The sequence below is a fragment of the Stegodyphus dumicola genome, chromosome X1, assembly GCF_044657685.1.
Source record: "Stegodyphus dumicola isolate Sdum_Otavi_A_Nest chromosome X1, ASM4465768v1".
Lineage (NCBI taxonomy): Eukaryota > Metazoa > Arthropoda > Arachnida > Araneae > Eresidae > Stegodyphus > Stegodyphus dumicola.
Genome location: NC_140780.1, coordinates 249,261,687 through 249,274,166, shown reverse-complemented (window position 1 = coordinate 249,274,166; position 12,480 = coordinate 249,261,687). Strand labels below are relative to the sequence as shown.

The window sequence follows — 12,480 nt, the reverse complement described above, 5'->3', positions numbered from 1 at the left end:
TCACTGTACAATAAAAATGGGAATACAGTTATATAATAGTGTGTAGACCATTCTGTGTTTATTGATGGAAAGCCAAAACAATATTCTATCATTTAACATTTAATCCTTTCGAGACAGCGCACATTTGTTTAAGAAGTTTCATCAGGGTGGATGGGAGTTGAAAGGAATCATCCCACAAGATGGGGGTTTTGCATTGCTAAGCCTAATTTTAAAACAAATATTCTCTGTCTGTCTCCCCCCCACAAAAGCTTAAGTTCTACCATCATAATTTTTTGCACTATTTTAGATTATTACTTAAGCTATCATATGTGTTATGTATTTAATATTCTTTTTTCTTTACTTGAAAATATGTAAAACAAATTGCTTAGATTGAGAAATAATTTTCTATTCAAATTTCGCTATTCAAATTTTTCCAAAGTTTTAATTGACAAAGTACATTAATAAACTTTAAAATTAATAAAAATACAAGAAAGACTATTTATAAAAAGAAGTAACAAAATCTTTCACGGAAAGTAGAAGGCTGACAGTCAGACTTTGATAAAATGTCCATATGAGAATCGCTAGAAATATCATTCTCCAACTCTTTAGGAAATGAATCATCATTCTTGTCCATGTCACTTAATGGTTTAGTTACCACGTGCATATATCCTTCCTCGGATAAATAATGCTTTCTCGGCATAATAAACTAAAGTCAAGGCTTTCTGAAATAAAAAGGCAAGTACGTGAAATATAAGAGATAAAAGCAATGCAAAGTGTAATAGAATTCCACATAGTAACCATAAAAGACCATACATAATATTAAGAAAAAAAAAAGGGATTTGATGGGATATCAGAAACATAACTGTTTGTATCTCATGGGGAGTTAAAGAGCCGACACTTTTTATCCTGCAACAGCTGTCACCAATGTTCTGCAGCATGTGATGAAACTGAAGTTCAGGATCCTAAAACTATATTCAGTTCAAAAGTAATGGACACAGGATGCCCTCTAGTGGTCTTTAAAATATGTTTCAGTTTAAAATGCATACGTGAATCACTCGTCCCTTGCGTTAGTTCTCCAGTGATACATTGGTGGGACACTCAGCTCTGAGAGTGGTTCGTAAGGAATGCATGGATGGGACACCTGTCTTGAAAGGATTAATAGTAAATCAAATGTGCATTGTTCATGTAAATCTAAATAGACTTCTATAAAAGACAGAAATTCTCACAACTCGAGATCAGAGATTGTTCAAATTTTTATAGTTTTAGGTCTTAAAAGAAAAATCACTAGATTTATGCTTAAAAAAGTATAATAAATGATAGCAGATAAAGCATAAAAGTCATTGGGTCTGTGACACTTAGCTGATGGGACATTTATCTGACAGGACATTTAGCCAACCATGATCATTTAGTATATGGGACATTTAGCGGACAAGACATTTAGCTCATAGCATGTTTGATCAAAAACACATTTAGCTGACACCTGTATATATAGACAAAAATATGCAACTGCATTTTGATAAAAGTTGTCCATATTTATCTGACAACTATTTAATTTTTCTATCAGTTGCAAAATTGCTTGTGTTGTTCTTCATTGCTTCAACAACTCAGGGTCGGCCCTGGCCTTCTCCAAGCATCTCTGCTTTTGGCAACTTTTTGTCTGGTTTTTTACCTTTAGAATGTTTTAAGTCATTTTTAACAAAATTGGTCTACCTCATCATGGGTCTACCCAGAGAGCTGATTCCTATGGGCTTTGCCAGAAAGATTTTTCTATAACACCGATCTTCACGCATTCTTGTCAGATGGCCAGCCCATGTAAATTTTTGTAGTTTGAAGAACATTAGGTTGTGTATAGATCTTTTAGAGTTCTAAATTTGGTCATCTCCATGATCCATTCTCTATGATTCAAGTATGCAACACAATATCCTCCTGTCAAAAATTCCCAAATATAATAAATACATCACATAAAAGTCAGCAACCAAGCTTCTGAGGCATAAGTCAAAGACTCTTGTGAAGAAGTAATTTAGTTCTTAACTTGAGAAAGCTGTATTTTAAATAGCTCTTCAGGCCATGAACATGTCTATTTGCAGCAGAGAATCTTTTTTATATTATTTCCGAAGTTATCTTATTTTTACAATTTATCTCTGCTTCCAGACAAGTGAAGCTATAGACTTTTCCAGTCTGTAACTACTAATTTCTAAATGACTAACTGGTAAGTCAGAATTTTGGTAAGGCATATATTTAGTTTTATTTTTGCATACAGTAAGAAAGGTTAAATCTTTTTGTACTTTTTTCAAATGGCACAAATGCTTATTGGAGAAATCAAGCAACTTTATTTGGTGTCTTATTTTAACCTAAGCCATTAATGCTTGCTCAAGAGCAAGTACAGTAAGCCATAATTAAATATTCGGTTAAAAATGTTTACTCAAGTATTGATCATAGAAACTCTAATAACTTTTTCAAGTGCAGTATTAAACGGTATGCCAGTGCATCCTCCTGTCTCACTTCATTCTTGACCTCAAATTGTTCTGTAAGGTCACCTAGTAAACAAATTTGTAACTGGGTTTCCTTAAGAGTCAAAGGCCACCAGTGCAACACATTATTCAGGAATATTTAGTTCACACATGGCCTCAATGAGTAATTCCCTTTTAATGCAATCATATGCAGTTCTGAAATCAATAAAAAGAGTGTATGTTTCAATTTCAAATTCCCTGTATTTTTCTAAAATCTGTCTTAGGTTGATAAATCTACTCAGTAGTCAGTCTTTCCCTCCTGAAGCTGCATTGATAATTGTCAGTCACGTTATTAACATAAGGCAAAAGTCTGTTGAAAAGAATAGTTGAAAGTATTTTATGGGTTGTGTCAGAATACTTTTTTTTCTCAAGTATTCATCATAGAAACTCAAATAACTTTTTCAAGTTCAGTATTAAACAGGAGGTATGCCAATGCATCCCCTTGTTTCACTTCATTCTTGACCTCTAATTGTTCTGTCAGGTTACCTAGTAAACAAATTTGTATCTTGGTTTCCATAAGAGTCAAAACCACCAGTCCAACAAGTTTTTCAGGAATATTTAGTTCATGTATGGCCTGAATGAGTAATTCCCTTTTAATGCAATCATATGCAGTTTTGATATCGATAAAAAGAGTGGGTGTTTCAATTCCAGATTCCCTTTATTTTTTCAAAAATCTGCCTGATTTTGAAAATCTGCTCAGTAGTCAGTCTTCCCCTCCTAAAGCTGCATTGATAATTATCAGTCGCATTATTAACATAAGGCAAAAGTCTGATAAGAGGTTATCATATCTAGATACGGTTCCTCGTAGATGGGACTTTTCTGAGAAACGAGATTCTGGTTGCATTGGTTTAAACCGGAGGATTCCTTGGGAAAAAAAAGCTCTGCTGGAAGCGAATTCCCACCTAGTTATGGAAACGATGTACTGGCTATGCGGGATTTTTTTAAACCTTGTCAATAATGTTTCAGTTTCATCTCCGTCTCCAGTAGCGATCAACCAATCAGACGAAAGTTCTGCTTCTGAAGGATCACATGATCCCAATCTGAGTGATAATTGATTACTGTTTAGAATTCAAGACTTTGTAGTAAGTAAAAATGGTAACCTAGCTACATGGGTTTCATGGAAATGTGTTGGTTCTGAGATTTGTCCCTTTGGACATTCAGTCTTGTCCCTTTGGACATTCAGTCTTGTCCCTTTGGACATTCAGTCCCTTGTAGTGGAAACATATGTGATTGAGACTTTAGAAAGAATAGTTGAAAGTATTTTATAGGATATGTACAAATTCCTCTATAATTATTATAATCAAGCATATCTCCCATTTTGTGTATCAAATTGATGGTACTAAGTTTCCATTCCCATGGGAGTGTTCTTATAATCCCAGATGAGTTGAAGTTCTTAATTAGCAGAATGCAACTGGTCCTGCAGCTTTTAATTGTTTTGAAGGACTTTTGTCTGGCCCAGGAGATTTATTGTTTTTTAATTTCTTTATAGTATGATTCATCTCTTCCAGAGAGGTAAGGCTTTAGATTTTTGCTTGTTACTTCACTTTTCTTTATATGCAGTTTAGAATTCAGCAGCTCACCCAGGTGCTCGTTTGATCTCTGTATAATGCCATTTTTATCACTTAAGACAGAACTCTCTTTCCCTCTAGAAAGTGTTGTTGTAGGTATAAAATTTACCTGTCCACGATTGATTTAATGAAAGAAAGCTCAGCTTTCCCCTACTTCTCTAAAATGTTCAACATCTCTTAGAAGATTTTCATGAAAGTTCCTCTTTTTAGTGTGGTAGATCTTCTTTTCATTTTTTCTAGCACATTTATGTTTGTCAACATCTAATCTAGTATCCTTTACTTGAAGCATATACTGTATGCTGTATTTTTAAAGTCAGTGGCAGCCCTACATTCTTATCAAACCAGTCATCACTCATTCCCATTTTTGCTTCTCCTAAGATTGTAGCCAGTTTAAAAAAACAGTCATTTTTAACAGATTCTACTTCTCATCTGTACACACCAATTCTTCCAATTTGAGGTTTTTTAATTGAGTTTCCATTTCGTTCTGGCGTCTCTATTTTATAGCTTTCTTTTTTAACAGTAGACAGTTAAATTTCTTTAATTTCAGCTCCTGATTTTTATGGGCATTAGTGATTCTTACTCTGATTTGCATCATTACTAAGTAATGGTCTGAGTCAATATTCTGCCCATGGTATGAACCTGACATCCAGTATATCTGAGGCATGTGTGGTGTCAATTAAGATGTGGTTAGTCTGATTGAAATTGCCAGTCTGTAGATCTCCAAGTCATTCTGTGAATACTTTTGGGTGGTAAGCACGTATTGGCCTTAATATTTTGTATTTCTTTATATACTGGTAAAATAAAAGAATTTGCATATTTTATCAAATTGCATGAAAAGACCTGAACTGAAGGAAAAACCACTGCTTCTAGATAAAAATGCAAATCTTGTATGGCAAATATGTAAGCATACACTTGTGTGTGTAGGTGAAGCCAGCAGAAAAACAGGCATTATAAGCGCGTGGAGGGTAAGACGAATTGCGTTCTCTAGCACACCTCGGCAAATTTCTTGGTGTTATCTTGCAGCAATTGGTTAAATTCACATTGGAACAGTCAAAATGAGTAACCGCCAACATTTAGATGATGGAATGAGATGGCGAATTGTGGGGAGGCTAGAGGCAGACCAATCGCAAGTCCAGATATGCAGAAAAGTTTAACACCCAGTGTCATGTGTAACCTATGGAAACAGTTCCAGGATACTGGATCCATTGAGAGAAAATCTGGGCAAGGTCGTCCAAGATCCACGACGGTCAGAGAAGATCGCTATTTGTCCATTTTAGCGAGACTTAACAGAGGGCTACAGCGTCTCAGCTCTCTCGGGACCTCTATGCAGCCACAGGAACCCGTGTAACAATAGTGACTGTTTCCAAAAGACTGGATGTTTGCGTTACACTCATGTCTACGGACAGGAGAGTCTGATTAGCATGATGCAGGCAGCATAGTGATTGGAGTACGGAGCAATGGGCGACCGTTCTGTTCACCGACGAGTCCCAGAGAAGATCCCTATTTGTCCATTTTAGCGAGACGTAACAGAAGGGCTACAGCATCTCAGCTCTTTCTGGACTTGTATGCAGGCACAGGAACCCGTGTAACAATAGTGACTGTTTCCAAAAGACTGAATGTGAGAGGGTTGTTTGTCAGAAGACCGGATATTTGCATCACGTTCACGTCTACGGACAGGAGAGTCCGATTAGCATGGTGCAGGCAGCATAGTGATTGGAGTGTGGAGCAATGGGTGACCGTTCTGTTCTCTGACGAGTTCCGTTTTAGCCTAAACGCCGATTCTCGGTATACTCGGTATAAACTCGGAGAGAGCCAGTGACCCGCTACCTACCCTCCAATGTCCACGAAATCAACAGTTATGGCAGTGGCGGTGTAATTATCTGGGCAGGCATCATGTTGGATGGACGCACACCTCTCGATGTCTTTGACAGAGGCTTTGTGACTGGTGCGAGGTATAGGGATAGGTCTTGAAGCAAACATTCCCTGTAGGAAACAAGGAACCATTATAACCAGTGCCAGGTGTACGTATATATTTGACATGTCACATTTCTTATTGAGAGTTCTAATTGCAGTTAGTGTGTTAAGTATTGGCTTTCTGAGATTTCATTTTTATGGACAGCAATGAGTTTTACAAAACGTTTGTAATTACTGCTGTTTAACTGTCCATATTCATTCTCTTACAAGAATTTTTAGAAGCCTGTATGTTGAAAAATTTGTAGTTAATCTAATATGAAGCATAATTTAAATTCATAAAGTATATATATATTCAATTTCTCCTATCTCAATTTATTATCTAATTTTGTATATTCTGCAAGTTTTCTTATGTATTTTGCTGTGCTTCTTAGTGATATAAGGAAGCCAAAGGATAGCTTATCTTCTGATTATTGTGCCTTTTTAATTGCAAACTATTCCATTTTTTCCAAGAGAGTGTGAGTGCTTTAACTGGTTAGGAAACTGAAGAGGGAAAAAAAAAAATTTTGAAATAATGGTGTTCTAACTTTCTGTTTGTTCTTTGTGAAACAATTTAGGAAAGGAGATATGAAATAGGTTTTATTTTTATTTTTACAAATTTAATAGAAGCTGTTGAAAGTTTTACTTCTGCTTTCATGAGAACAGTATGCCTTTCATTTCTTTTCTGAAATGATGGATCTTGTCTTGTCTCGTAAATGCGTACCCGTGTAATTCGATATCTTTTGATGAAGTTAGTTGATTGCTAAGTTAGAATATGTTAAGCTACATAGTAGACTATATCAAATAACATCGATCATCAGCATCAAACACAAAAAAATGCTTTTAATACTACTACAGTACAAAGTCCAAGATCCGTGATCCCAGTATCTGGAATGGTGTAAAATCTGGACCTCAAAGCAGTCACAAACTTTTTTTATTTGTTTATTAATTTTTAATTTATTTATTTTGTGTGTGTGCGTTACCGCATGTGCGTTTGACCCCCCCGCACACCCAATGTGGAGAATCTCGATAATTCTTAATTTCACTTCAGCACTAAATAAAATACCTCGTTATTGAAGAAACAATCATTTTAGCATAAATCTGTTTGATCAGTAATTTGGCTGCATAGCTGCGTATCTGCTTGGCATACATCTCAAACCGAAACATTCTACATAGGTACATTGCTGATTTTACATCTAATATTTTAAAACCCTGACGACAACCCATGAATTATCATTTATTATATTTTGCTTCATCACTGCATGTTTATGAATACATGACAACTTGAGTAATGACTCATGTAGCAATGCCTAAACAATTTTTTTTTATATTAGCAATTGAATAACAAAGAGTATGGTAACCTTTTATGGTGACATTATGCTTGGCGATGATTACGGATAATGCGCTAAAAAATGATGACAGGAAAAATTTTAACAAACATTTCTTCCATATGCTAAAAAAAATTTTGTTAGTGATACTCTTAGGCCAAACGATTACATTTAATGCTATTTGAATTAAGAATAACTCATTTGCTTATTCACATAAACCCCGAACCAGTGCCAGAGATTGTATGGCTGCACCGAGTGGCAGAATTTAGAGAAAACAAAAGGTAACATGAATTTAGGACCTGCAGAGACTGCATTGAATGGTAAAATTTCTAGTGCCAGATAAGTATATGTGGGAATTTATTTATTGAGGACTCGGATAAGCCTTAGGAAGGTATGGTATGTGCAAGGCAGAGACACAAGTATAATAATTAACTAATACAAATCAGGCTCAATTGTCTCAGTGCATGATAGAAGCAAGACTAAATTTAGCTGAAAAACTTGTCTTTATTCGCCAATCTCATGATACATAGCCAAATATGTATAGTGAATGATGGATAAATTTGATGATGATAGCCGTGAATCTGAAGGTTTTCGGATATCACAAATTTTCTAATTAATGGATTTTGTAAAGAAATGTGGAGAAGCGTTGATATATGAAGATGATATAAAAGAAGTTTTTCGTTGTGATGACAATGCTCCTCAATCATCAATCAATAAATGGATGGCGAAATCTGTAGTATGGCTCTAGATCCAGAAAATGCCACTACCGGTAGTGAAGAAAGTGACCGATAGATTACTGCAAGCGAAAAAAATTTTGATTGACAAGTTAGTCGGAATTCTAGACACAGCAATTACAGGATTTCAACAATGGAACTTTGTAACTGAAGAAGAAATTTTGGTTTAATCCTAGTATACAGTACACACGGGATTTAGCTACATTATTATGAGTTGTAAATGCGACATTTATGATGAGCATTAAGCAGGTCATTTTGGTGTAGGGAACAATTCTCAAAATTGTGTCAAGGTGGTACCATATACAGTCAAAAGTCATTAATCCGGACTCGTCGGGACTTTGGCGATTCCGGTTTATCGATTTTTCCGGATTATAGATCATCAGTTTAAATCTGGTAAGATGGCATGCAGAAATTATAAAAATAAAAATATGAAACCGTAATTTATGAAATAAAGAACAATTATGATTTAAAGGGTATCAAAATTTACAAAAAAAAAAAAAAAAAGCTTAATATTTATTTGTTTACTTTATTAAACATTTCTTTCAATGTAAGTTGTTTAAGTTGCTTCGTTTTTTATGTGATAATACATTCTCTTTAATTCTTTAAGCAGACATAACTTCTTGTTCAGTTACAAAGTTCCGCTGTTCAAGTCCTATAATTGCTGTGCCGAGAATACCGACTAATTTGTCAATTGAAATTTTTTTGTTTTCAATAACCTCTGTTACTTTCTTCGCTATCGGAAGCGAATTATAATGACAAGGAATTTGATTTAAATCATATCAAAGATGGGGTACATCAAGATGAAATACTACATTTAATAAGGAATTATAAGCCAAATAAAATAAAATCATCTGCCCTGAAGATAAGGATAGTGCTGACAGATCAACTTCCAATTCATTGTACGGCGTGAAAGATAAACAAAGTTTAGATAAACAAAGGATGTGCCTTTATCCATTTTTTGTAGCAATTCCACTTTTTGTTTAATGAACTTCAAAACATACTTTCGCTTTGTAGATCATTTACATATTAATAAATATATATCAGAAATTCTATTTGACATAATCGAAAGTTCAAGCTTACTTTTATAAAATTGCTCTAACAGTCTGCAAAAAATAATAAGCCGTATCCAATTCGAAGATTAAGGAACAAGGCAATCTGCAACATTAACTGAAATAGATAATTAAATAATTTTAGCTTAGCTTTTACCGTCCGTTATACATTAAACGTGCACTCGTAAACGTATTTTGCACACGCGCACAAGCATATTCTCAGCCGTAAAGGTCAACGCGACGCATGCGCAGAAAGTTCGAAGCTTTGAGGTCCGGATTATGGGTAGATCATTTACATATTAATAAATATATATCAGAAATTCTATTTGACATAATCGAAAGTTCAAGCTTACTTTTATAAAATTGCTCTAACAGTCTGCAAAAAATAATAAGCCGTATCCAATTCGAAGATTAAGGAACAACACAATCTGCAACATTAACTGAAATAGATAATTAAATAATTTTAGCTTAGCTTTTACCGTCCGTTATACATTAAACGTGCACTCGTAAACGTATTTTGCACACGCGCACAAGCATATTCTCAGCCGTAAAGGTCAACGCGACGCATGCGCAGAAAGTTCGAAGCTTTGAGGTCCGGATTATGGGTGTCCGAATTAATGACTTTCTGTACTAGGATTTAACCAAAATTATGTGTGTTTATAGAATTAAAGAGAAAGTATTAGCATGAAAAACAAAGCAACTTAAACAATTTGAAAAAAAAAAAAAATGTTTAATAAAGTAAACAAATAAATATTAAGCTTTTTTTTCTAAATTTTCACACCCTTTAGATCACAAATTCATAAATGCTTAATTATTTCATAAATCATGATTTCATATTTATTATTTCTACATGCCATCTTATTAGATTTAAACTAATGATCTAATGTCCAGAAAAATCCCAAATCCAGAATCATGGAAGTCTCGACGAGTCCAGACCGCGGACTTTGTACTGTACAAAACAAGTAAAGAAAATTGCTTAGTTTAAGTTTATTACTCTGTTGATCTATTTGTAAGTTGTGTATTAGACAAAAAAAATAGTTCAGTTTTACAAAAAGTACACTTATTTAACCATGTTTGGCATTTTTGTACTTGTGGTAGAAATATTCTCGTTACTTCCGGAACTTTTTCAGAACGTTTGCCATTCCTTTTTGTTACATTTTGGAATTATTCATCCACAATCCTGCGTACTGCAAAAGTTTTATTTTGCAGCATAAGCACACTTTGTTAGCCTATATCATTCATCAGGAAATCAATCACTCAGGAACTAATCCATGGAGTTAATATATAATTGATGAAATATTATCTTTATTAAAGTGACCTTTTACTGAACCTTTATATCCTATTAGTGCAGTGAGCATTTACCAGACAGTGCCACTTAGCCATCTGAATGTCTTTTCATTTGGGATCATCTCACTGGGATGTCTTGAAAACTTAACTTTGCACTCATGCGTCAATATATTGTAATTCCCCCTTCCCAGTATCTCAGTTGAGGTAAATTAGTAGAAGTAAATTTAAATATTAGCAACATGAAGAATGTAAAACATCTGATTTACAATAATGAGGTAATTTGTTTGAATTTCAAAGTCTACACAACAGCTGATGATTAGGATTGTGACAAAATTTTGCATATTTTAGTACAAAGGTTAATCATATTCGAAAATCAGAATTTCAAAATATTTCAGACCAAATTATAAAAGTATATCTGATCTTATGTATTCTTTTTGATGCAAAATTAATAATTTATAACTAGTTCTTTATATTTCAGATTTTAGCTAATGCAGGAAATAAATTTATTTAGCCAAAAGATAAAATCTTCTGCAGCAATAACCATTTTCAAGTTATTTAGACTTTGGATATTTTGTAATACTAGTTCTGTTCACTGTCATCTGCATGGTGCCACCTGTTCAAAATTTCTCGTAATGTTATCTGAAGAGGCCCACATATTCTGATTTAAATTTAATAGAACATGCGCGAGACACAATAAAATGCTGACTTTCATCATTGCAGTCCCTGCCTAACACTCTCCAGAAGATTCAATTCATTATTCACCAGTACTCTGTTTGTTACTGCAGGAGTTACTAGACAATCTGATTCATGGCATGGAAAATCACTCTTTAAAGCTTGTCGTTCGGTCAGGAGTGACTATTCTCATTTATTTTTCCAGTGCATCCATAAAAAGTTGTGAGAGAAATCCCACTTTATATTACATTTTTTTTTGTTCTTATTTAAATTTATTTTTTGCCAAAATATGCAATTCTGCATTTTGATGATAAGTCGAGAATGGCAATGTAAACAAGTATATTGTCGTTCTTGAACATGCAAGTTCTATGTTCAAAGCTGCAAAATCATTCATGTTATGTGAGATGTTATAGTTCCTGAAGTTTTTCCTGCCAGTGCATTGTATTTATGTTTTTGTAATTTATTAACTTAAAATGATAGTTGAAATTTATTGCTCTTTAAGTGAATGTATGCTTTTATTATAGAATAAATTATTTTGCTACTGGGCTTCAGCCATGCAGCTTTCACATTGTAAATATTTTACTTCATGGCACTGTTAGTGCCCTTGTGCTTAAAGTTATGGCTGCTGTATTAAACAAATCATTGGAAGAAGAAGCACCCAGAGCTGCCTTTTTAAGTGCCTTCTTATTCTCAGTACATCCTATCCATACAGAAAGTGTAAGTGTCTGCAAATGTTCTTTTAGCATCTGATTGATCATGACATTCATTTATATATGGTTTTTGTTATGTTTTATTGAACTGTACTGTAATGTGTCCTTAATGCATCCTTATTATACACAGTGTTAAGAGAAATTAGCTATTTTCTCAAAATGTTAAAAAAATTTGAACTTTAAGTATTTCTTAAGATAATTATTTTAGCATTTTAAATTCACTACAACAGGAAGATTATGTATATTGATCAAGTGCAAAAAATGAATCATTTTTTTTTAAAAATATACTCTTTTCCCTCAATTTACGTAGAAGATAGGTTCCGCACAAAACCGTGCAACTTGAAATCTTGTATTTTGTTATGTAAAACCTTGTAAAACAAAAAACACAATGTGCATAGTTTAGTTATTTATTTACATAAGTCAAAATTAAGACATCTCAAAGTAAGTAAAGTTATACTTCATTCATAAAATAACAAGTATATGTAGGTAATAGAAGTGCATATTTAATTTATTTTACATTAGGAAAATATAAGCTCATTCAAAAAATTATTATAAGTTTAATCACTGTCATCACTTTCATGAATTATTAGTCTTTTCTTCTTGATTTGTATGATGTCACTTTCATCACTTGAGCATTCTGGGTAAGATTCTCCTTCAATGGTTGACGAATTGGGGAAGATCATGGATTGACAA

At 33.8% G+C, this 12,480-nt stretch overlaps 1 protein-coding gene across 2 annotated transcripts in view; it reads left to right on the top strand.

Annotated features, from left to right (window-relative positions):
* Tmtc4 (Transmembrane O-mannosyltransferase targeting cadherins 4) overlaps positions 1 to 12,480 on the top strand; it is a 199,068-nt gene that overhangs the window by 41,705 nt on the left and 144,883 nt on the right. For both annotated transcript variants that reach the window (XM_035354750.2, XM_035354749.2), the window contains exon 7: positions 11,602 to 11,794. In XM_035354750.2, the coding sequence (XP_035210641.1) occupies positions 11,602 to 11,794 (193 nt within the window). The remainder of the gene's footprint in view (positions 1 to 11,601; positions 11,795 to 12,480) is intronic.